The 25973-nt window shown below is 41.5% G+C and overlaps 1 protein-coding gene across 5 annotated transcripts in view; it reads left to right on the top strand.

Annotated features, from left to right (window-relative positions):
• Nucleotides 1-25973, top strand: part of SGK3 (serum/glucocorticoid regulated kinase family member 3) — a 90617-nt gene that overhangs the window by 32531 nt on the left and 32113 nt on the right. Inside the window, exons 1-3 of one of the 5 annotated variants that reach the window (XM_072951882.1) lie at nt 4486-4588; nt 18383-18599; nt 23175-23258. In XM_072951882.1, the coding sequence (XP_072807983.1) occupies nt 18522-18599; nt 23175-23258 (162 nt within the window). In that variant the 5' untranslated portion in view covers nt 4486-4588; nt 18383-18521. Of the gene's footprint in view, nt 1-4484; nt 4589-4618; nt 4857-18382; nt 18600-23174; nt 23259-25973 lie in introns of those variants that run through there. The other 4 variants (XM_072951884.1, XM_072951883.1, XM_072951885.1 and 1 more) reach the window with 4 other exon arrangements.

Genomic DNA, 25973 nt, shown 5'->3' with positions numbered 1-25973 from the left:
TTGTATATATTTCCCTGTGATACACAGTATAATCTTGTTTATCTATTCTACAATTTTGAAATCCCAGTCTATCCCTTCCCACCCTCCGCCCCCTTGGCAACCACAAGTTTGTATTCTATGTCTATAAGTCTACTTCTGTTTTGTATTTATGCTTTGTTTGTGTGTGTGTGTGTGTGTGTGTGTGTGTTTTAGATTCCACATATGAGCGATCTCATATGGTATTTTTCTTTCTCTTTCTGGCTTACTTCACTTAGAATGGCATTCTCCAGGAGCATCCATGTTGTTGCAAATGGCATTATGTTGTCAGTTTTTATGGCTGAGTAGTATTCCATTGTATAAATATATCACATCTTCTTTATCCAGTCATCCGTTGATGGGCATTTAGGCTGTCTCCATGTCTTGGCTATTGTAAATAGTGCTGCTATGAACATTGGGGTGCAGGTGTCATCCTGAAGTAGGGTTCCTTCTGGATATTTGCCCAGGAGCACGATTCCTGGGTCATATGGTACATCTATTCCTAGTCTTTTGAGGAATCTCCACACTGTTTTCCATAGTGGCTGCACCAAACTGCATTCCCACCAGCAATGTAGGAGGGTTCCACTTTCTCCACAGCCTCTCCAGCATTTGTCATTTGTGGATTTTTGAATGATGGCCATTCTGACTGGTGTGAGGTGATACCTCATTGTAGTTTTGATTTGCATTTCTCTGATAATTAGTGATATTGAGCATTCTTTCATGTGCCTATTATGTCTTCCTTGGAGAATTGCTTGTTTAGCTCTTTTGCCCATTTTTGGATTGGGTTGTTTGGTTGTCTCTTATTAAGTCATATGAGCTGCTTATATATTCTGGAGATCAAGCCTTTGTCAGTTTCATTTGCAAAAATTTTCTCCCATTCCGTAGGTTCTTTTTGTTCCATCCAGTGTATTTTTCACCTTAGAGGTTGTTTTTATCTGTGGAAGTTGGATTTAGAAATTTTTATACTTTCCTTGTCTCTGCTTATATTACTGTTGTAATAATTGTTTTAATGCCTTTGTGTGCTAATTTGAAGATCTATGTCAGTTGGTCAGTTTCAATGATTGGCTTTTCTCCTCATTATGGGTCATATTTTTTGCTTCTTGGTGTGCCCTCTATTGAATAGGAGATATTGTGAATTTTAACTTGTTGAGTGCATTTTATATATATTTGTATTCCTGTAAATATGCTTGAATTTTAACTTGAAATGCAGTTAAATTACCTTAAAATAGTTTGATCTTTTATTTTTTGGCAGCACCCAGGCAGCATTTAGTCTAGGGCTAATTACTCACCACTACTAAGGCAAGACCCTTCTAAGTACTCTCCTCACTGAATTCGGAGGTTTTCTAGTCAGCCTAGTGTGAACAGCCACTATTCCTGGCCCTCTGTGAATGCCCAGTACTGTTCCTTCTAATGCTTTCAATGGTTTGTTCTTTCCTCGACCTTGGATAGTTTTCACACATGCATGCACTGATCAGCTCTACTGAATTCTCCAGGAGGACCCTTTGCAGTTCTCTGGCATTCTCTTTGTTGTTACCTTGTCTCCCATACTTTGTCCTGTGAACTCTAGCCATCTTGTTCTCCCTAAACTCACAGCTCCATCTCCTCAACTCAGGGAATCTGCTGGCTCTCCTGCAATTCCCCTTTCCTATGCCACGGCCTGTAATTTCTCTCATGGTAAGAAACTGGGGTAAACTTGTTCATTTCCATCTCCAGGGGATGAGTTTCCTTCACTGCCTGATATCCAGTATCTTAAAAACCATCATTTTATATATTTAGTCTGGCTCCTTTTTGTTGTTGTTGGTTTAGGTGGGAGGGCAAATGTGGTCCTTGTTACTCCATCTTGGCTGGATTCAGAAGTTCCCCTAAGGCTCTGCTCTTAAAAGTTACCTCACATTTTGAGGAGGGGAAAAGTTCTAATAGTCTATAACCAGTAGCCTCTGGTACAACCACTCTATAAAATGAAGTGTGACTGTTGTTTAGTCTGCCTATTTAATACTTCTTAAGTCTCCACAATATTATAAAGGTTTGCTGTGACTAGTGATTTATAGATTGTTTGGGCCAAACTTAGAGCTCTGGGGCCTCCCTTAAACATGCCAGTGACATTTTCAAAACACAAGGAGCTATTGATAGATTGCAAATCAGTTTTCACTCTTACTTGGTAGTCATTCTGCAGACTTGGTTCTGCTTCTACTTGTGTCATTTGGGTAAGGTTGCAGTTAAGGAAATTTTACTTTCTAAAGATCTTAATAGTATGCAGGGCCCCCTAACAGGCAACTTACTGTGAATCGAGGGTTTATTTCTGGAACACTAAAAACCTTTCTAGTCCAACTCCAAGAAGTGCTGTGTGATTCTTGTTTATCTTATTCTTGAAAGTTTATTTGAAATTAGTAGGGGAAACTCCTATAATTTTATTTGCTTGAAAAAGAAAAGACCAGTTTTTAAAATTACAGCTAGGGAGAGAGGGGGCTTAAGGAAAACTGAAAATAATCATAGATTGATTAATAAATTTTTAAGTACTTAATATGGGTATATGTCTTGTTTGGAAAATGGGGTGACTTTTTTTTTTTTTTACTCCGTGAATCTCAAAAGATTTTGTCTTCAAAACAGGTCTTATTTAAAAATATTTTGTTTTCTCCTTTTTTGAATCAGTCCCATATAACTGCCCATCAAAGCTTTGGTTAGCATGAAGTAACTAGTGTTACTTCAGTGTCATGTAATTTCAGACAAAAAACAGAGAATCTTGCTGTTACACGTAAACTGAATAGCCTCACTGTAGATGAGTATATAATTTTTTTAGGCTTTTTGAGATTTCAAAAATAGCTTTTTCTTCCTGGATTGGCTGGAGACTGGGGACATCCAGCCAGCTTAGTTTTGGAGATAAATATTATAAATAACAGAGAAAACAAAATAAGATAGTCTTGCTAAGTACCACATTGAACAGTACAGATTCTAAACATCATAGCATTTTTATTGCATAGAGAGGTCCCTGAGCTGAGCTATAGTAGTCCAGACAGGTAGCCAGGACTGAGAAGAGGTATTCTGAATGGGGAAGCAGTGGCTTTAAGTGTTCAGTGACAGGAATGTTGGCTGTATGTTGTGGTTACTGTACAGTGAGAAGATATCTGTCAGATAAATGTGTACCCAGAGAGTAGATGGAAATTAGGTAGAAAAAGTAGGTGAGAGTCAGATCCAAGATCCTGAGTTCTTTGCGTTTGTACTTTACACGGAAGTGACAGTGAAAATGAGAAGGGTCACTGAAGAGACTGTAACGGAGAAAGCCAAGGACCTAGTGACTAAATGTGAGGATTGAGAGGGAAGAAGAGTCAAAAGTTTTGAGCTAGGATAAGAGAGTTTTATTATTACAAATAGAGAAGTTAGAAAGGAGAGCTTGAATGAAATGATGCCAGAGATCCCTGAGGCTTTTTCCATAAATTCCCAGTTTCTCTGTGTGGCTCCTGACTGGACAGCGCTTTCCTTCCCTGTAGCCCTTCTCTTTTCATTGTTGAGCCCAGCAGGGTGAAAAGGGGCATTTAGAGATCATGAGGTCACCGGGCCCAATCTCTCTATTTTACAGATAAGGAAATTGAGGACTTCAGATATTGTGACTTCCCTCCAGGCCACGTAGCTCTGCTGGCCTCTTGGCACTATTTTCCGAAATTCTTCTAGCAAAGTTTACTATATATCAATATTGCTTGTTGGCAAAGTGAGCCTTGTTTCCCCACCATAATTCAATTATTTATTAACTTGATTCCTCAAATCGTTTTTCACCCTCCAAAAATCAAATAAATTAATAGTTAACCTAATTCCTTTCTATTAGTCTGATTTTCTCCCGTTTATCCATATATGCAGTCGCAAACCTAACTAAGCAGTACACTGTGGGCATTAATGCCAAATTTGGGTCTGCTGTTTTGAAAAGCTGTTTGAGAGGAGCTGTTTGAAAGGATACGGAATGATTAACATTTATTTAAGCCTGGAATGAGGATTCTTACTGGGAGTCCTTCTCCACAGTTTTTAAAAGAACGAGGCTGTGTGATGGAGATCAATAAAGGAACTGCTTCCTTTTTTTGCCCCTCTAAACCCATTCCCTGATTTCTCACCCACGGAACCCTGCTATCCTGCCTGAACAGAATGAGATTAACCATTGCCCTAAATAAGTGAACTCTGTTGTTTTAAGACGTCTCGCCCAGCCCTACACCATAGCTGGAACCTGAGGAGAGTACCTTCTCTTTCCCTTCCCAAGCCTCTCTCCTCATCTTACCCCAGGGCTGTCTCTCCTATACCCCTTTCTCCTGCTGGAGTCCCGCGCCCTCCCTCGGGTCACATTCCCCCCAGGCCTGATTGCAACCTGCCTACAGCTTCTCTCTCGGCTGCACCGCCCACGAGAGTGCCGGGTTGGGGGCAGATCAGAGGCCCCGCCTCCATGTGGGCGGGACCAGCGGTCGAGACGGCGCCGTCGATTGGTGGGGGTGGGGCCTGTCGCGGGGGGCGGGAGACGCGGCGTGGAGCCCGGTGGAGTGTGGCGCAGCAGTGGCGGCGTTCCCGCTAGCCGCACGCGGGGCGTGGGTCCGCGAAGGTGAGTGTGGGAAGGGTTCCCGGCGCCGCGTGGCCAGGTGGAGGGACCCTCTCGGGCGTGCCCGAGGCAGGTGAGGTCTGGCCGGTGCCACTTCCGCGCGGAGTAGGAGCGCAGGGCACGGGCGGGCGGCCCCGTGGCGTGAACCCCCGGAGGGAGGCAGACAGCGAGTCGGGCTCCAGCTTGGCAGCGCTTGCTCATGGCATTAACTCCGGGCCACGAAACCTTGGCGTTGCTCCTCACATCCCCTCCCCAACTCGAGAGACCTCAGGTACTGTAGAGATGTTTATATTCTTTAAAATGCATTTCTAGTTGTTGGTTCAGGACTGGAGGAGAAGCTCAGTGAACTTACGGGGCAGCTTTATTTTGACTTCATGTTACTCAGTTTGCAGAAACAGTGCTACTCAGTTTGCAGGAGCAGTGTGACTTGTAATGGGATTGTTATTTAAACAAGGACACCAGAGTTTACACAGGCAATGTATTGTGGAGATTAAGCGAGCAGGCTTTGAGGCGAAAATGCTTGGGTTTTAATCTTCTTATTAATTGTGAAAACTTGGGCGATTTGATTAATTTCTCTATGCCTTTGTTTCTGCATATGTAAAATGGAATGAATAATAGTAGATCCACACTTACAGTATATATATGAGAATTAAATGAGTTACTACTTAGTGCCTGGAGCATAGTCCACAGTAACTTTGGCTGTTTTCTTTATTATGCAGTTAGATGGGCCTTAATTTTCAGAGTTGCAGAAAGATAAACGTTTCTGCAGAGGTGTTGGTTTGGGGATTGGGATTTCTTTGAAACAACTGTCAAAGACTGAATCCCACTGGAAAAAGTCTCATTACTTTTCTGTCTCCTACTAGCGATGTGATCATCTACCTTGTTCCAAATCAAAGCCATTCTCAAATGATACTGAAACCTCAGAGTCTTGAAGGTTGTTCTAAAAGAGGGATGAAGAAGGGCAGCACTTTTCTAGTGAGTGCAGAGTAGCCTCATTTTAGACAACAGCTCTGGTAGGTTTGTTGAAGAGAAGTTCATATCACATTATAGAGAACTTACAAGTTGTGCTGTTTTGGGCGGGTGCTTATTTGTAATGTTATTGCAAAATGACTTAAGCTAGGGTACCCAAATACATAAATAAACTAAACATCATAGAAACTCTAACTTGCCACATAGAACCTCAGAATTGAAAGGAATCTGAAAGGTATCAAACAGCTGCCCTTAACAGGTAAGAATGAGGCCCAAAGACCCAGAATGAATTAATGGCAGGATTTAGATTAGAATTCAGCTCTGCTGAGCAACAAATTATAAAATCGAAAGATGATATTACTTCTAGTGTGGATACTAGTACTATTTTTATTTTTCACAGTTTTATGGTGCTGTGAATGGCTTTTCTCTCAGCAACATCCTGCTTGGTAGCTTAATTGCATGATTCATAATCATTCTTCAGCACCTTTGATTTAAATCACAAGTCTCAAAGTTGCTACATCAGTGATTGCTTTGAGAACAAGATGATTGTCTTCTTAAGCTTCGTACAAACATGTTCTAACAGTGCTTTGGTTTTGTTGTTTCATGCAGTCCTTTTCTCTCATGTAGGCAATGTAAACAGCCAATATAAACAAATTGGCCTAGGCTGTTTGTTACCATTGTGTTACTGGTGAAGTTTTCTTGATTGGGTGAGATAGTCAACAAGTACTAGCCCAAGGAAATAGGACGGGGTCACTGTCTTGTAAGACATAGGCTGCAATTGCTGCTAACTTCAGAAGCATCATGGAGTGAAATTATTTGGAGATTTTGGTCTGATAGTTGCTGACTCTTCCCTGGCTCCTTGCAGAGTTCACTTCCTCACTTCTAGGTATTTGTTCAGATGTTACTATCTTAGTCAGACCCTCCTATTTAAAATTCCATACAACCTGACTCTTTCTGTAATATATATTTATCTATTTACTTACTTGTCTATTATCTGTGTCTGCCACTAGAGGATAAGTTCCATGAGGGCAGGGGGTGCTTGCCAGTTGTGATCACTGCTGTGTCTTAAGTGCCTGGAAACCGTGCCTGGCATCAGGGAGTGTCATGTGTGGACCTGATGCGGACACTTCCAACTGGGGCTAGTAATTACTTAAGCCAGTTCACAATTCATTTTGCTCTGCTCTCTCCTCTCCTCCCTCTTCTAGTTATTTCTCCTGTTACCCAGGAGTAAAACCCTGAGGCACTGTTGATTCCTCCTTCTACCTGGCACTCTGCATGCAAATAGCTACTGACTTATTTCTCCTGTCAGATTTTTGCAAGCCTGCCATTCCTATTGTTGCCGAGTCTCTATTTCTTCGAGCCCTCCTCCATTTCATTTCGTCCTCCACACCTACAGCGCTTCCAGTTCCCTTTTTTAAATGCCTTCACATCCTCTTCTGCAGAGTGAAATACAGAGCAAGAAGCCTGGCATTCAGAGTCCTCTGCAACAAAATCTCAAATCCACTTTTCCAGCTTCTGTCTCCTGTATATAAGAAAAGTAATTTCCAACTCATGCTTGTAAATATGAAGATAAAATAGGGCTTTAATGGTAATGCCTTATAAAATCCCAAGGTGAGTGTTGCTTCATTGACAGTTTCTGTTTCTGTTTCTATCAGTGAGTCTTTTCCCCTAAGTGGGCAGGAAGTCGGACAAATTGGACTAATGCATGTCCCCTGTTTGTACTGAGGACTTGTTGCTGCCTTTTTTGTTTTGAGTGCCCAGCCTTCAAAACCTCTCTCACATGTCATCATTACCCCCAGATAAGTTGAGATCAGACTGGTTTTCCCTTCCTCTGAATTCTAGTGACTTTTCATGCCTTTAAAGAATTTATCACTATCTATTTTGATTTGTAGTTCTTTGGGCATTTGTCTTTTTTTTTTTTTTGCTGCATATAAGCTCCCAGAGGACAAGAAGCATGCACATACAAATTCCAGTTACTTTTTTAAGGAAAAATAAGATACATACCTACTTATCTGTTTTTTTTTAATAAAAGTGAACTCAAATTTCTCTTTAAGAGGTCTTTAAATCATTAAATATTGAGCCTCAACCATCATTTCTACAATATGGACACTTCTGGAAGAAGGCAGGGGGAAATTCAGTACTGAATTAAAAGATTCTAGTGTAGATATCAGGGTCTGGATTTTTAGAAGGGAGTTGGTGTAGGGAGAGCAACATAGCCAATACCCACGTGGATGGACAGGCAGAAGTTGACCAGAAAAATACACAAACTCGCTCAGAAAACCGTCAGGACAAGACAGACTCTACAGGGCACATCTGCTGCTTTGGGTTTTCTTGTGGGGAGTTTTTCCTGAGCTTTATTTTGTTTTTGCATCTCTAGGCACAGAGAAGCACTGTCTCCCTGCTTTGTTTTCTGAGCTGGGTAGGATTGAACTTTCTCTTCCTCCTCTTCATCTGCGGAAAGTAGTTTACCATCGTTCCTTCATTGTTTAATAAAATGTTCATACCTCTTTTGTCGTTTATTTTCTGGGTATATGGAGAAGATATATGCCAGAAACTGAGTTCTTTAGAGAAAGATGATAGATATATGATACTTGAATTTGTCTGTTGTTGAACCTTTCAGTTTTATTGTCTTGTATCAGCATTTGGTTTAATATGTTTTGCTTCATTTTATTATAAACATACCGTTGAACATACCCCAATTGACTGAACGCTTTTATTTTTCTTGTGGCTTTTTTGAATAGATTAAAACTTGTTCTCACAACTTGTGTAGACATTTCTGCAGTTTAATTCTCTCTTTCCTTCCCTCTTGCCTCCCAAACCTCAGCTGGGGTTTTCCCTTTCTAGGGCACCCATTAGCCTAACTTATTTTCTTACAAGTTTCATCTAAATTTATTTTTTCTTTCCTGGGATGAAGCTGCAGTTTCTATTGACAGGGAAGAGTTGGCAGGGAAAAAAAATATGTGTATATTTATATCATATGTCCTAATTTTTGAAATGTTAAAACTTTAAGGCAAAATTTTGCCTATTATCTTTACTAACAGAGCTCATGTAAGGTCAGGATTTAAAGCTAACATACTTCAGCTTATATTTAAGTTGTACTCTACATTTGTAATTGGTTGTAAGTTTTGTCCTTTGGGGAATTTCTTCTAACATGCTAAGCAGTGTATTTCTACTGTCAGAAGAGGAATCTTGAAAACAAATATTTGCTTTGAAGTAGAGTTAGTTTCCTTTATCATACTGTATACACATCTGTGTTTACCTTGAGTTCTTGCTTGTAAAACACCTTATTTAAGGGTGTCATCAGATAGGATCATTCATGCAAATAATAAAGTTGGGGCATAGACTAATTACATCTCTGCAGTACATGGTAAGCACTTTGTAAGTATCTGTCAAGTACATAAATCTTTATTTTTAGGGAGAATTTTATTAAGATACTATAGCATATTCGTATGTATACTAGCAGGACTGATCTGGTAAAGAGGGAGAAGTGATTCTGGAGATGGATGAAGGAATGATGAGGCAGTGGCTGCTTTGAAGATCTCACTTGGCGTTCTTTGGCAGTTGGAATTTCTAAGCATCTCTTTCCACCTGTTTGTTGAAAGAATAAATTGAATAAACAAATGTATATTGAGACTTACTAAGTGCCTGGCAGTAAAGAAGTCACAGTTTCTACCCTACAATCAGGGAGGTTTTCAATAAACAAGCCACTGCAACCTTAAATGGTAGTAAATGCCAAAGTGGAAAAACTAGGATGACGACAGAAGACCAATTTGGGGAAGGGTCCCTTTAGTTAGGGTGGTCAGGAAGGTTGTTGGAGGAAGTGGCCTTTGAACCAAGGCCTCAGTGTGAAAGGGCTGAGGGGAAAGCATTCCATCCAGGCAGAGAGGACACGGGGACAAGAGACTGGAGCTGGGAAAGTGCCCAGTGAATGTGAGAATTGGGAAAGGGCTGTTTGAACTGGAGTCTAGTCACTAAAGGGGCGAGGGGCCCTGGTGGGGTGCAGCTGGTGAGGTAGGAAAGGTAAGAGGTTAGGCCACGTGGGTGCTTACAGGCTGTTGGCAGTAATTCAGAGTTTGGATTTTATTCTAAGGGCATTGGGAAGCGATGGAAAGAGCTTAAGCAGAGGAGTGAAATTGTCAGATTTACAGTGGTTAAAAAATTTCTGTCTGCGGGTGGAAGAATGGATTGGAAGAGGGTTAGAACGGAGCAGAGATACTAGGTTGGAGATTCCCCCAGGAGACTATGACATGTGATGGTAATTGCTGTCTCTGTAGGGGTTTGGGGATAGGGTTTTGTTCGGGGGTTGTGTTCTTATTTGGGGGGCCGGGAGTGTGCCTCCCAACCTCCCTGCTGGAACCAGCTTTTACCCTTGGCTTTTTAGGCCCTGCAGCATTTTTCCACTGCTGATCCCATGTGAATCCCACCTTCACTTTTCTCTTGCCTCATGTCACCATCCATCCACCATTTCTCTGCTGCTGATCACAGTCCCCCAGCAACCATCCTTGGAAGTGTTCTGTGTGGGAGTGTGCCTCCCAAGTGGAAAAGCCTAGGAAAACTGGAAATAGGGCAGGGGTTCTGGCGATGGGGACCCCAAGGTGGTGACCTTGTGAGGCCGAGAAGGAAGAGCAGAGTCTTGCTGCTGCAGATAGTACCCCTGCCCTCTTAGTTCTGGAACCAACAGTGGAACATGTTAGTTGAGGTAAGTTTAAGGCCTTCCTCCTTCTCCTGGCAGTTTTGATTTTAGTATTGGAGAACAAAGGACAGTCTGCAGTTACTTCCACATCTTCACCCAGCCTCTTCCTTAAATGTTTTTAATAAAATGCAACCAGTTTCAGAAAACCAGCAGACTCATGTAACTGTTGTCCAGGTTCTGGAACACTCCTATCAAATTGTTGGGTGCAGACTCTTCTATATTGCGTCCCAACATTGGATATTTTGCACACATTTATTTCTGATTCTTATATCACTTTATAAAGAATCAGGATAAATGGATGGTGTCTCAAGAGCTATGATAAATCTAGGAAAAAACTAGGACTGCTTTATGGTTACAGAATGAGAGAGAAGTCGGGGCATGGGAGGATGGGAATGAGAGGAAGGATATACTAGTAAGGAAGGAAAACAGGAAAAGTTGTAATTGGTTCATCATGTGTTACTTGCAGGGAAGTTACTACATATCTTCCATTGGCAGATCCTGTTAGATTTTTCGTCTTTTCTGCAATGAACTTAATTTACAGATGTGACAGAGATGTGCTTTGTTTCTGTTGAAACACATCTTGGATGTGTTTGGAGCTAGCACTGTGAGGCGGAAATAACAGATACAGATAATGTTCTTTTCCAGTAAACGTTCAGTAAATTAACCAGTTAGCTTGGGGTAAGAATAGTCTAGGAAGGTGCCTTTAATGTAGTTTATAATAAAACCTGCCCACTTGGCTTGTGCCCTTCTCGGGAATAATTCCTGCCCCCACCCTCCACCCCTAGTTTTTGCCCTTGTTCTCTTGGTCAGCCCCCAGTTCCCAGACCAGTTCCCACACCAGTCCCCCTGCCATGCCCAAGGTCTGTGCACGGATTTTCATTTGTCTCTTCCTTGACTCTCCGTCACCTCCCTCCTTTGGACCCTTTTTTCTAAACACACAGCATCCAGTCCTGTCCCCTTGGCTGAAGAAAACCTATAGCTCTTCCAGACCTCCTCCTTCTTGGAGCAGGATTGTTCTTAATTTCCCTGTGTGCTTTAGTGTGAATCACTGACCCCTCTGTGCTCTAATAGTTGAGTGGATACTGACAGTTATGAGTGTATCTACCTTGTAATTTGGGTAGGGTTCACTAGTCAATCCCAAACAGTCTTCATGATGGTGAAGGAAATGGAGTTAAGAACCTCTCTGCTTATATTTTAGAGGTAAAAGCAGAAGAATCTTTTGATTTTCTTATAAACATTTTAATTTATTTTTTGGCTGTCTGAAACAAAGATGGACAAGATCCAGGACAGTAATTGCATACAGTGGACAAAAGTGGGCACCGTGATAAAGGGAAAAATGCTTTTTAAGGGGAAAAAAAAAGCCTTAACTAATATCCATCTATTTTAAGCAATGTTTATCAAAAATGTTTAATATGGCATGAATTTGGACAGTTTTCTATCATGGAGCTTTATCCATATTTCTCCTTTTTCCAGGCCCCAAATTAAACAAATTAAACAAAAAATCTATTAATGTTTTTAAGAAGCATATCCTGTGAAGGCTTTCCTTTCTGTGTTCTTTTTATTTCATAATTTAGCCCCTGATGGTCCTAGTGCTGGGACCAACACTCCAAGTCCACTCTGTACCAAGCTCTGTTAGATGTTGACGTGTGATGCTTTCAGCAGATGGGCCACTCCTGACACAGTGCTGCACAGACCTGACCCCTCCTGGTGGCAGAGGTGAAAGCTGCTTTTCCTGTACATGGCTCTCTTTCTGTAACCCGATTGCTAATGGACACGAGGGACTCCCTTGTCTCTGGCTTTTGTTTCTCCAGAGGTGATTTAGGAGAAGGGGGTGTATGCAGCCAGGACCATAGGAAATTGAGAGGTGGTGTGTGCACACCAGACTGCATACACATCACAGTGCTACCACCTGAAGCTGTGTGAGGATGTGGACCTGGTAGCCTAAGTTTCTTCATCTGTAAAGTGGGAATAATGACACTTAATTCTTGGGTTGCTGTAAGGACTAAGTGATGGGTTAGATGTGAGTGCTTAGAACAGTGCGTGGCGTTAGTACTCAATAAATATTAGTTTCTCAGCCTCAACAGAATTGCCATTTGGGGCCAGATAATTGTCTGTTGTAGGGGCTGACCTGTGCATTGTCAGATGCTTAGCATCATTCTTGACATGTAGCCACTAGCTACCCCTCAAGATGTGACAACCAAAAGTGTCTCCAGGTATTGCCAAATGTTCCCTGTTGAGAACTACTATGTAATAAATATAATATTTACTTACTGTTATATTATTATTTTTGCAAAGCATTGTTACTCCTAAGATCTGGCTGGCTTCTGAAAGTTCTGTTCTCATCTGACACAGTTCTTTTTGTTTTGTTGGACTTGTCTGAGTTAATTCACTAGCTGGGTGTTAAGGTTAGTTCTTTCGTTCTGTGTTAGTATCTGAACTCAGTCTCCTTAGAACCATGTGACCTACCCCTAGGCAAGCCAGCTACTTCTGGGAACCAATCTTCCAGGCTATCTTGTGACTCTTCTAGCAGAGTGAAGGCAGATTCTGTTCCTGTTCCTCTTTGAAAAGCCCTCCATACCTCTGAACCACCCCAAAAGTTCCAACTTTTATCCCCACGTGAACACATAGCTTTTTGTTCTGTTCTTTCTTAGTGTGGGATTCTTCTGTCAGTCCTCTTCTCATTCTGTTTTATTAGGCTGCCCCGCCATTGGATGATTTTGCAGAATTTTAATTGCTTCAGTTTTACAGAATAAATATACATTAAATTTACAGTAATAGCAGGGTTGCTTTTTCATAACTTTACTTCTAACCAGTTAAAAACAAGTCTATAAACCTTCTTCATTGCTTCCCAGAGGACTCTTTAGAGCATATATATGTTGCAGGGGCATCGTGATATAATGGATCAGGTCCTAAAGTGAGACCACTCCTGGTCCAAATCCTGACTCCACCGCCTGGAGCTGGTTACTTCATCTTTTTACGCTTCTGTTTCTCCTTGGTTTCCTTTCAGTGGGGCTTTTGTGAGGAGCAATCAGATTAACACATGTAAAGTACAGTCTAGCTTATTATCTTGCTTATTAGTCACTAAATATTAAATATTGTTAGGTTGCCAGTTTGAATTAGCTTGAAGGAAAAGAAAATCTTAAGGAGAGACAGTGTGGTATAGCAAACAAGTACATAGAGATTTTGGAGTCGAATAGATTTGAATTTGAATCCTAGCTCTGTTGCTTATTTGCCGGATATGGGCTTGGGCAAGTGATTTACTCTTTCTACGTTTGTCTTCACAGCAACATACTCACTTCCAACCAATGATTCTAGCTTCTTTTTCCAGAGAAAACTGAGGCAAGCAAGTGTGATCTCTTTCTAACGTCTGAGCCCATAACTGCCTGGCTTTATTTTTAGTGAGGCTGAGAATACATGACAGTCTGTGTCCCTTTTCTGTGCTCTCTGAGTGTACCATGAAATTTCTATATTACTTATCATTCTGCCCCATTAGGTAAGTTCCCTGCAGGTAGCATTTTCTCTTTGTCTTTCTTTTGCTTAATGCATAATGAAAGCTTAACTGTTTGTTGAATGAAGGATAAAAACTAATTTGAAACAGATTGTTACATGTTAGATCCAGTTTATTGACTACTTATACAGTGCTCAGTCTTTCACATATACCTCGAATCCTTAAAGCAACCATATGAAGTAGGTGTCGCTAGCTTTGTTTTCTAGCTTTCTTGCTCAGGGACTCGAGGTAGAGAGTAGTAGCATTTCACCCCTGAGGACTGTGGTCATAGGAGAAAGGATCTCCTGACAGGAGCTTTGGCCTTAGAGAGAGAAACGGAGCAACTGCCAAACTGCAGCATGCCCAGGAGGGAGCAGGGTGAGGAAACAGTGTCCTGATCCCTTTCTTCCCACCCCAGGTCCTGTCAGTGCCTCTGGGTGACATTCAGCAGCAGCTGGAGGGCAAGGAGGGGCCTGTGGGACGCAGGCTGTGGAGGCCAGCATCCTGGTGCGTGGAGCAGGGTGGAGATGGAACTGAAAAGACACAGAGGCTTACCCAGCACAGTGTTGGTCTTTCTGCCCTTCAGTATTCATTCATGTTTCAAGCATAAAAGTCACGTTCCTAGCTCAGGGGAAACACAAGTGCTCTGGTCACTGCATGCGGTTCATTTGTGCTCCCCTTCAGAACCACTAGCAGCGTTCTTCAGGTAAGGAAACAGAAAAATCTTCAGTAAAACGAAGCTGCTGTAGTCTCTGCCCCTGGAGCTAGTCCTCTGGCTCAAGTTGGTAATCATACCTTTTTCCTTCTAGCACTTATTTTATGTTCCCCTTACCTTCTCCAGCACCTAGGCTGGTCAGAGGTGTTCACTGGTGGGGGCCCTGAACCTTCATTCCCTCAGGATCCAAGTCCTAAGTAGTCCTGTCTTTACCAGGTTGCCAGTTCCCCCTTGACCAGTGCTGTTGGCCAGAAATAACCGCAGGGCGGGCCTGTGGTCCCACTGGGCCCACGTGAGATACCAGGGTTGACTTCACCTCTCCCCTTCTCTGTGGAATGAGATGGGCACTCTGCCTGGTGGACCACATTTTAGGTCTCCAGGGATTAGTGTCATTTCAGAGCTGGTGTTCAGTAGCCCGTGGAAGAATTACACACGCCTCTTTCTCCAGTGGACAGTCACCCAGGTGGATGGCTGCAGGTACCTCTTGGGTCAGGTCTGGAGAAAGATTGATGGGATACACTTGTGGCTGTCTGTAGGGCCACAGGAATCTTGTATTTAGTCCTCCTTGGTCTGACATCCTGTGAATGTATTCCCATATACGCTCCTCAGACTCCTGGTAAAATTGTTGAAAGTCTGCAAATGTTTTGGTATAAAGGCAGCCTCCTCCCAGAGAAGGCTTTGAACTTCTCTCTGGGCTCTTTGACATCTGATTCCCATTAGGAGGCAATGAGGGGTGATGGGAGTAGGTAGTGAAGAGAATTAGCGTCCCCTTGTGACACAACTTGTAAGGGTTTTGTGGGAGAGGGGTTAGGAGGCTGGGTCTTCTCAGGGCTCTAGGTCGCTGCTTTCAGCAGAGATGTTCAGCATTCTTAGCCTCATTGCTTTCTGCCCAAGTGCCTCCATCTGTGATTTAGGATCATTGGCCTTCCCAGCTCTTGCCCCTGTTAGCATATGAGATTTTGCAGGGTTGCGTGTTTAATTGATTCTGCAGCCCTTATCACCCAACCGTGGCTTTGATCTTTACTCCTGTCAGTTTAGCAGCTGCTAGAGAAAAAGGACCCCTTTATAATAGCCATAGATTTTCCACCTTTCTATTTGGAAATTCATAGCTTTCAATGTGTTGTTTGCACACATTCTCAAAGACAACCAGGAGCAGCCACAGACCACATCACAGTAATTCAAATCAGCATTTTCATCATCTACTGGGACTTAACAGCACCTTGCTCACTGCCTGTACTTCATCCTGTGAATGGAAATTTGAGTGATCTTGATATCACTGTGTGTCAGATTATCAGTTTCCCATCCCCTCCCTCTGTAGAAGGGTAATCACGGTCTTCAACAAAACATGCATCCCATTTTTGAGGGTCTGTTTCCTGATGTTATTCTTGGTAGCAATTACTGCATCAGTCACATGACACACTCGAGTAATTGAAGGGACTCGAGCAAAGGGGCTATTTACTAAGCTGTGTGGGCAGAGGTCAGAGAAGCAGCAGGGCATGGTGAAGCACCCCTTCTGCTAACAGTGTTTGGAAGCCATTACTGCTCCCAGGCCTTAAACTGTAGCTGTGAGAGAGGGGTCACCTCATGGGAACTGTGGGCTTAGGTAGAGGAACCGCTGCCTGTTAGAAAGGGAGCGGGTGAAATAAACACCTTAGCATCTTGCTTCTCAAGCAGAAGCAGGGGGCAAGGGCAGGAGGCAGGCAGCCTCATTGTGAGTTCCATAGAGGTCAGCCTTCTGGGCCTGTGGCAGGTGAAGAGTGCTGGTGGATCTGGAAGGGCGAATGGAGACTGTTTAGCACTATGGCCAGACTGGGATCTCTGTCCCCAATTGGAGGGTGCACCTTGAGTGCTGGGCTCCTACACTGAACTGCCTGCTATACACGCAGGCTTAGCTGTCGCCTGGGCACCTTGTCTGAACTGCTTATCCTGCCCCCCCAGCTCTTTCTCCCTCGTCTGTACCTGATGCCACTTAATGTCATATCTTATTGTCTCTTCCAAACGGAAGGCCTGAGATGTGATGTTGCCCTGTAGTTCTGCTCCCGTGGGCCATGCACAGTAAGGCACAGTAGGCTTTCAAGCTCGTACATAATACGGCACCAGCAGGACCTGCCACCCCTGGGCCCCACATTCGCAAGGGACAGGTGTGGATAGTGCAGCATTATAACCTTCATCCTCTCGCCGTTTCTGCTGAAGATGGAGAAAGATGGGCTGGTGGGGGCCCTGAGGCTCCTGGACAGGTCTCATCTGCCTTAGAAGAGCTGTGGATCCCACTTGCTGTGATTTTTTTTTTAGTCGAAGTATAGTCATTTGCATTGTGTCACTTTCTGGTGTACAGCATAATGTTTCAGTCATACGTATACATACATATATTCGTTTTCATATTCTTTTTCATTATAGGTTACTGTAAGATATTGAATATAGTTCCCTGAGCTATACAAAAGAAATCTGTTTTTTTAAATCTATTTTATATATAGTAATTAGTATTTGCAAATCTCAAACTCCCTGTTTATCCCTTCCTCTACCCCCTGTTCCCCCAGTAACCATAGAGTTGTTTACTATGTCTGTGAGTCTGTTTCTGTTCTATAGATAAGTTCATTAGTGTCTTCTTTTTTCTTTTTCTTTTTTTGGATTCTGTATTTGAGTGATATCATATGGTATTTTTCTTTCTCTTTCTGGCTTACTTCACTATGATGATCTCTAGGTCTATCTATGTTGCTGTGGGTGGTATTTTATTTTTCATGGCTGAATAATATTCCATTGTATTACTATACCACAGCATCTTTATCCAGTCATCTGTCGATGGACATTTAGGTTGTTTCCCACTTACTGTGATTCTTTAGCAGAAGAGCTGGAGGGCAAGGCTCTTGTCAGATGGCATCCTGATCTACTGGGGCTGAAGATGCTGCTTTTGTGGGATTTTAGGGTGCTTTAACTTATAACAAATGCTGCACCCTGATCTTAGGAGGAGGCCATGTTTTCTAACAACTAATTCAACTGCATATAAATCCTTACTGACTTCATTTCCAGCAGCAAATCCAACAAAGTAGGCTTTGAATCATCTCAAAGGAAACACCCTTGTAATCAGTTAAATCTTGTTATACCTGATTATTCAATGTCTGCTAATAGATATTTGAAATCATTACTTGAATATAATTTATTTACAATTATTAGATCTCTCAGAGTTATTTCCTGAAAATAATCACCAGGGGAAACTGGCAGACTAACCCTTTAAAAGGTATTTGGTGTCCGTGGAGAGTATGGGCTGCTGTGTGTAGCAGAGGTGACATCAGTGTGACATCTTGAGCCCTTTGTCCCTGGGAAGGATATTAAGGTGATATTAAAATAATTGTATTTGTTCTGTATAAAGATCTACTGTATTATATTTGACCAGAAGTCCAGTGCATAAGAGTTATCCACAGTTGTTAAAATGCAGCATAGCTCATTGGGTAAGAGTCAGGACACTGGCGCCAGGGAATCTGGGTTCAAATCATTTAACCTCTCGGCATCTCAGTTGCGTCATTTGTAAAATGAGGATAAATAAATACCTACTAGACAGGATCCTAATCTGAAGCAAGCTTCGTCTTGATGCTCAAAGCCTGAAAACTACACTTTGAAAAACCCTGCTCTGCATCCATCTAACCAGAGTCCTTTTAGGTGAGAGTTGGCCATTAGTCCACATGAACCGTGGTGTTGAGCTTCTGGCATTTCTAAGTCGTAAGGAAGGTAGACGGGGCGCAAATGTTTGACTGTGGTTTAGCTACTGATTGGGACATAATCGAAATCATATCTCTAACCTGGGTCGAGACTTGATCAAAAGTGAATTCCTGCCAGGATAAGCATAGAATGGGTCCTGTGAACAAGGAGTGACACATCATGGTATTTTAAAATTACTCTGCTAATCAGTTCTTTTTTTTTTTTTTTCTGTTGGTTAAGGTTGCATGATGGAATTTGAACATTACCTCAAGAGGTTTTATGTTTTGGATTAGCTAATTGTATTTGTCCTCTGCTGACTGTTCCTTCGGACTCACTTTTTGGTGTCCTTTTGAGGCAATAAACCCAAAGGGATTATACCATGGACTACAAGGAAAGCTGCCCAAGTGTCAGCATTCCCAGCTCTGATGAACACAGAGAGAAAAAGAAGAGGTTTACTGTAAGTATGTAACGTAAAGCACACGGGACAAAACTGAACATAGAGAATATTTCCATTTCTGCCACTGTTCTTCCTTAACCTGGAACGTCCTCCCTCATATTTCTGCACATCCCATCCAGATTTTACTTATCTTTCTAATGGTACATCCCTGTGTACTGTAGTGGAATACAGTTTCCTGTCCAGCGCAGATTTTTGTCTGGTTACCTATCCCTTTGGAGAAGCTCGTGAAAGTATCTGATAGTCCCTCTCACCAGAAGTTGTGTATACACGTGGTTCTGTGACACATACACCTCTCGGGGGTCAGCGGACTCTGGAAGTCATCGATCCCATGTGAAGAACCATTGTCTTGAATTTCCACAGTATCCTTCTTAAGACATTTGTCGTTTTCTATTTCAGTTTTTAAAATATTTAACCCAGTATTTTGTCTCTTTTTTCCACCATAAAGGCAAAGCCCATTTCTAATTTTACTTTTTGTCGCCATGGTATCTACTGTAGGACTTTATAAAGAATAAGCACAAGGAATATTTGGCTGAATCAGTGTATCAGTGACTGTTATTGGAGAATATTCACTTTTCTAATTAGTGTAAGTGTAATGAGACATACTGTATTTAATTCCAGTAGTCTTGTCTTCCCCTCCCTGAAAAAGTGTCCTTTATAACTGATCTAGTCTTCCTTGTAAGGCCCTACCGCCAGAGTAGTATGAAGAAATTCATTTAACCCAATTTTGTTTAACACTTAGTTTGAGCTAAAACTTGAGCTTTTGAGTAAAAATGTCCAGGCTGTCTTCATTCTACTCTCTTCCTCTTATTTGAACACACGCTCCTTCTCCCACTTGAAATCATGGTTTATGGGAGGAGAGGTATCCCCTTTCAGTGTTTGTTCAGTTGATGACTGACCTCCGGGTAGTCTGGCGAAGGCCTGACATTCTTGTCATCGTCTCAGTCTTTGCCATTCCAGGTGCAGAGTGGTGGGTCTGGCAGACGTCCAGCTGTGGTTGACCTGATCTAGCCCTGGGCATTTTGTTGGCATCCATTGCTGGCATCTGCAGTTGATGAACTGATTTGTGATCTATTCTTTGTTGGCTTGGCTGGCATGGCGGTGACTCACTGCTGACTCAGCCTCCCCTTGGTTCTTGATGGCTTATAGGGCCCGCTGAGGCTCTGCACACCTGTCACCTGCCCCTGACTCAAGTGGTCTACCCTGGGTTCTGACCAGGGGATCACTAGACCCCTGCCAGTTGAGTCTCAGGACAAGTGACTTTCAGTTCCGAGTCCATGTCACATGGGAGTTGAGGAACACTGAGGAGTTCAACCAGACCCTTTGACCACTCCACCCTGCCTCCTTAACTAGGTGGGGTGGGGCCCCCCAATGGTGATTTTCTCCCGGAGTCCCGGACAAGGAGCTAGAAACAGCCCTTCTGTCTTCTGTTCTCTGTTCCTTAATAAACACACCTTACAGTGTGTGTCTGGCCAATTTGCCTCTCCTCAGATGTTGCAGCCATGTCTTCAGCATTTATTCCACATTTGTATAAGCCAGTTTTAGAAACATCACACAGATGGTAAACAAGAGGTTAGTATAGCTTGGATAAAACAATGGAGCATGTGAAGTTTTCCTTCCTTCCTTTTGTGCTCATTTTTACCTATGAGCCATTCTCTCCTTCAAGGGCATAACCTGCCAAGTTGGATGGAAGTTCATATATGGCAGATGTAGGCAGGGGTTCCCTCAGATGTCCTTTCAGTTTTCATGGTGGAGGTATTTCCATGTCTTCTGGGAAAGGATCAAGGAGGCCTTACACTCTTACACAGTTGTTCCCAGAGCCGTCCCCTGAGTTCTCTAAGGCTCCAGGGCCAGACCGCCTTGTTCTTTCCTTCAGATCCTCAGATGTTGCCTTGCTGGAGGCTTTTTCTGACCACCAGGTGTGAAACAGCACCTTCACACCTACCCTGCCCCTTTCACACTCTGTCCCGCTTACCCTATTTAGTTTTTTAATAGCAGTTGTCACCACCTGACATGGTTTGGGTTTATTTATGTGTGCTTTCCCTGTCATTCTTTGAAGTAAGAAGTTCCCTCACTAATACCCAGAACAGAGATGGATGTTCAGTAAGGATTTGTCGAGTTGATGCTGATGGATGAGTGGTAGTAGATTCATGGGTTAGCTGTTGATCACGGCAGTACGGTCCTCAGTCCTCCGGAAACTGGATTCTTGTCAGCACAGACAGACCACCCTGCCCAGCACAGACCCTGCCCCCCTTCTGCGTGCCTCTCTTTATGCTTGGAAACAGAAATAGAAATGTCATTACTATTCAGTAATATTTTTATAGTCTAGTTCTCTTAGGTCTTTTATGTGGCTCTGTTCAGTGAGATTTCTTACAGAGAAATGCACTGCGGTCTAGGATGTCTTGACTTAAACGAAGTCTAAATTACACTTCCATTTGTCCACTCAACAAGTTGTCAGTGAATTTCTGTGTTACTCCAGGTGCCGTTCTAGGCACTAGGGTACAGTGGGTAGCAGGAATGATCGCCCTTGCTCTCGAGGAACTTACATTCTGGTGGGGCAAGACAGGCAATAAGGAAATATTTTTAAAATAAAAACTTAGTGAGATTTATTGTACTATTATTATTGTACTGTTTCTATGACATCTTGTGCTTTTTTTTTTTTTTGCAAGAGAGGTGATTTTTTTTTTAATTTGAAGAGTTTTTGTTTTTGCCTATTAGTGCTTTATTAGAACGTACTTTGGAAGCCCTTGTTGATCAGTCATACTGCTAATTAATAGCTCCACACGGCTTTATCTCAGTTCCTATAAGTAGAGCTGCCACAGAGCTGCCTCGGCCAGGAACCTGGGTGTGGGCTGTAGTCTATACTGTCCTTGAGTATCCAGGGGAAGCCACCTTATCCTACCAGGAAATCAGCACAAACAGTGCTGTTTGTGCAAGAAGCCCCTAATCACATAAACCTACGTTTCTGATCCATGGGTAGGAGTCCTGCTTCCCGGCCCCTCTGCCCCGAGTGCCGTATGAGATGACTCCCCGCTCTAGTCTCAGACACAAGCCTCCACTTCGCGGGCACCCTGACCAGGTTCTTTATCCTCCGCTTCTGCGCTCTCTCCCACGTGAGCAATGTCATCTTACAAACAGTTCTGACATCTTAACATCCGATAGCTTCTTCCTCTAAGACAACTCAGTGCCCTCTTGGTTAGCACCAGAAGGCCATGTTGCCCCTGGCACTCACATTGGGTGCCTGGACGCTCTTTCTCTCTCAGCCTCAGTGATTTATCACTTACCCCAGTGACTGATACAGTGACTTTGCCTCACCTTCCAAGTGAGACCTTATCCCCTCTCTCCCAGGGGGATATGGCTTCACATTCTGGGGCCCCTCTTGCTTTGGGCCTGTGCATGTGATGTATCTTAAACAGTACTATGGAATTCATACATTATAATCACATGCAGTACTGGGGAGATGCTTCCCGCACAGTGTTATCTATCTATGAACTTGTGAGTGTGGCTTTCCAGTCTTTCATGGGAAAGGATGGTTTATCTATATCCGTATGCCCATCTTCTAAAATAAGCCTGGTTTACTGTTACCTAACAGACTGTGGACAATTGCAAACCCCAAAGCAACTCATATCTCTTTCCTCCCACGTGCTCTATAAAATAGTGAGATTGATATCCCAACCCGTACGTCAGTGAGCCTGTCCTCAGATACCTGGATTCTTTTTATTTTTCTCTTTAGAAATGATAAAAGATCTGTGGGGTCTCAAATCATTTTCTCTACATTGACGTATTGTTAAATTATATTCTGAGAGTATCCGTGGGATAGATTATGATAGTTAATTTTATATTATAACTGTGGATTTGATACCTGTTGCTGGTGTATGGAGGGTTAGATGGTTTAGATTTTAGTCTCACAAGTCTGTGAACTTGGCCAGGTTACTTCACTCTTGGGGCCATCATTTCCTTATATGTATAGTGGGGGTTGTAATACCCATTCTGCTTACTTCATGGGGTTGTTGACTATGGTTGTGTGAAATTATGTGTCTATGTGAAAATATTAAACATGTGTAAGATGGAAGTAGGGAATCTGAGGATAAATTCTTAGTTTAAAAAAATCCTGTGTAGAAGATGCCCTGAAAGGAGGAGAACTAGTAATTGTTTACTATGTGCCAGACATCACTTTTGAAAATACTTTGTCATGTTAGGGTAGTGGTCACTGCTGGGGAAGAGGAGAGCAGACTGGTATCAATTGAAACTATACTTTTATATTCTTAGGGAAGAAAATCCGAAACAAGAATGGCAAAATGTTAGAATTCAGATGATCTAAATAATACATGGGCGTACACTATGTTATTCTCTGAAAACTATGAAACTATTTCATAACATGTTAAAAATAAGGCACCTTTCAACAAGATAAAAGAAGTAATTCAGTTGGTATGCTCATGTATCTTGGAGAATCATATATAAACCTTAATGTCTAATAACAGTTTCGTGAGTATGAAAACAGGTTATTCGTGTATGTAAATAGCTAATGGGTTTTTTTTGCGATCAAATTTTATTTTGTTATTTTTTTTATTTCCACAGGTTTATAAAGTTCTGGTCTCAGTGGGCAGGAGTGAGTGGTTTGTCTTCAGGAGATATGCAGAGTTTGACAAGCTTTACAATACTGTAAGTGACTGTCTACAAGATTTTTCTTTAAAACAAAGCACCTGAGAAAACTAGAAAATGGGAGAGATTTATTTCATAATTAAGTAATATTTATATATATATATATATGTCAAACAAGCAGAAAAGGGTAAGAGATTTTTCAAAAGCATCCTAACTTTGTAATTCTTACCAAAATGAGTGAAGAGAGGACTGTTGAGAAGTTCTAAATAAACTATTGAAGATATGAAAACTAGATGTACCGCTTAAAATACATTTTTTGTCATAGAATAATCAGAAAAAAATCCTTTCTATCTACCTTTCTAACAACTTAATCATTATGCTCTTTCTGGTTAAAATTGCCCAGCTATTAGCTTTAGGTCTGAAAGTCTGTCATAAGCCTACTCTCCTTCCATAGTTTCATTCTCAGTTAGAAATTAGTCTAAGGTTCTAGATTTTAAGTAGGTAACACAACTGAAATGAATATTGACTTTCAAAAGTCTGACAGTTACCTAATAGATCATTAGTTATTTAAATAACTAAAATCTGTGTTATATATTCATAATTCAGATATTAAATATTACTTTAACCCAGTGTTTACAGTTGCGAATACTTTCTCCAGGCAGAAGCTAGAGCCCCATGGTCTTTGTAACACATCAGGCCAGGTCCTACACAGGGACCAGAGTTCGTGGAGACCGTTGCCTTCCAGGTCGCATGTATGCAAGGAGGCTGGAGAGCGCTGACTGAGGTGGTCATTAGAGACCTCAGACTATAGAGACCGCTTTGGGTTCTGAGCTGTGCTCCAGTTAAGGAAAGAAAGCAGTTGGGCCTCAAACCCCAAATTTAAATTTCCCCTGCTCTAAGAATAAATAAAAATCTCCTTGTGTTATTTTAAAAATGGTGACTTACTGGGCATCCTCCAGAAAAAAAAAAGACTTTCATGTTTTAAGAAGGTAATTTTTTCCATTTTCTCAACCCTATCTCTTGATTTAAAAAATTGGGTTAGATAGGTATATGTCCCTGGGTTATCATTTGTAAAATACTTTAAATGTGGGGGAGGTTAAGCTGTCTCAGTTAAGAGAGAAATTATTCCCTAAATGGGCCGGAGTGAATTAGTTGTTGTCTAGCTGCCTAACTTCCTGTGTTTTCTTAAGTCATGAAAGTTAGGCTTCTGATTCAGCTCCATTTAGCATTTCACTGTATTTGTATCTGTTCCAAATAATATTTAAATGCTTTGCTAGTTGAAATTGAATTTTTAAAATAATATTGCAGTTTCTAAAAATGACAATCTTTTTGTATGTAGAATTAATATATATTCTAGAAAATCTGGAATATAGAGGAAAGTAAAACTAAACTTAAAATTTACCTATAATGTTGCTATTCAGAGAGAACTACTAATATTTTACTGTGTTCTTTTCTAGTTTTAGTTTTTCTTTAATGCATTTGTAACTAAACTTACTATATGTAGTTTTAAATATTGCTTAATCAAAGGGTATTGACAGTCTTTTTGATTGCCATGCTTTTGAAATAAAATAATAGCCATTAAGTTTATACATGACAATGTCTTTTGTAATTTTTCAGTGATTAAAAAAATGATTTATGTTGGACTAGGTGATGATTGAATTATTAGCTCACCCTAATTATTTACATGAACACCATTTTTTTTTAAAGACTTACACAACTCTGTACCAGTTAGGATACCGGGATTATACTCAGATAAAAATAACATATTGGTAACGTAACACATGTATGGATGCACACAGATAGTTTATGTGAACTTAGAGAGAATAAATTTTGTTCAGTGAACTGCTAGTAACTAAAAATTTGAGATTGGTTTCTGTATTTCTGTGTAATAGCCAAAGTATTATATGGGTTAGATTTACCTTTTAAATGCATTTCCTTTTGTAGAACTATTTATAAGAGGGCAAAGTGTAGGGGATGTCACCTAAACACTGTGGAGATCTACACCAGTGAAAAGCTTAGCATCCTGACAGTGGTTTCACGACTTAAATAGCTGGTGATTAGTTAGGTGGGGTGTTAACATTTGAGTGTCCTCTAAGTATAAAGGTAAAGTAGGGAAGTTTGTTTGCGGCTCTCCTCCACCATCTTCACAATAATTCTCTCTTCCCATCTGACAACCCATCTTAAGCTTTGAGCAGAAAATTTTCCCTAATGTGTAGTTGAGTCTGTATCATCTGTCTGTCTCCTTTTTCCTATATTTCTCTTCCTTTTTTCACCTTTTTCTTATTTTCCCATTTTCTGTGTCCTCCTCTCGCCTTTTCTGTAGCTCCTTCCAATTCTGCCTCCTGCGGTGAGGGGCAGCGGGATGGTGTTGGTTGTATTCTTTGAAACTACAAAGTGGGGTTAAACCTGGGCTGGGTTTCCCAAGATTGAAAACACAAGTCTTTCCCTGTGCTCCTCTTAGAATGAAAGAAAAGATAAAAAGTAAAATTTCCAGTCATGTTAATTGTCAGTTTAAATGTGTTTTTATGACTGTAGTTTGCATTTGGAAACTTTCTTACAGAACTTGTTGAATGCATACAGAAGTAAGGAGACTAGTATGAATAGGGAAAATAACGTAGTGGACCATCTACCTTCAACCATTACCCATACACAGCCATTCTTGTTTCATCTCTGTCCCTACTTTGAAGCAAATTTCAGATGTTGTATCTTTCCATACGTAGATATTTCAGTATACACCTCTAAAAAGATAAACATTCTTTAAAAACACACACACAG

The sequence above is a fragment of the Vicugna pacos genome, chromosome 29 (genome assembly GCF_048564905.1).
Source record: "Vicugna pacos chromosome 29, VicPac4, whole genome shotgun sequence".
NCBI classification, from domain to species: Eukaryota; Metazoa; Chordata; class Mammalia; order Artiodactyla; family Camelidae; genus Vicugna; species Vicugna pacos.
Note: the sequence above shows the minus strand (reverse complement) of the source record. Positions and strands in the feature narration are given on the sequence as shown.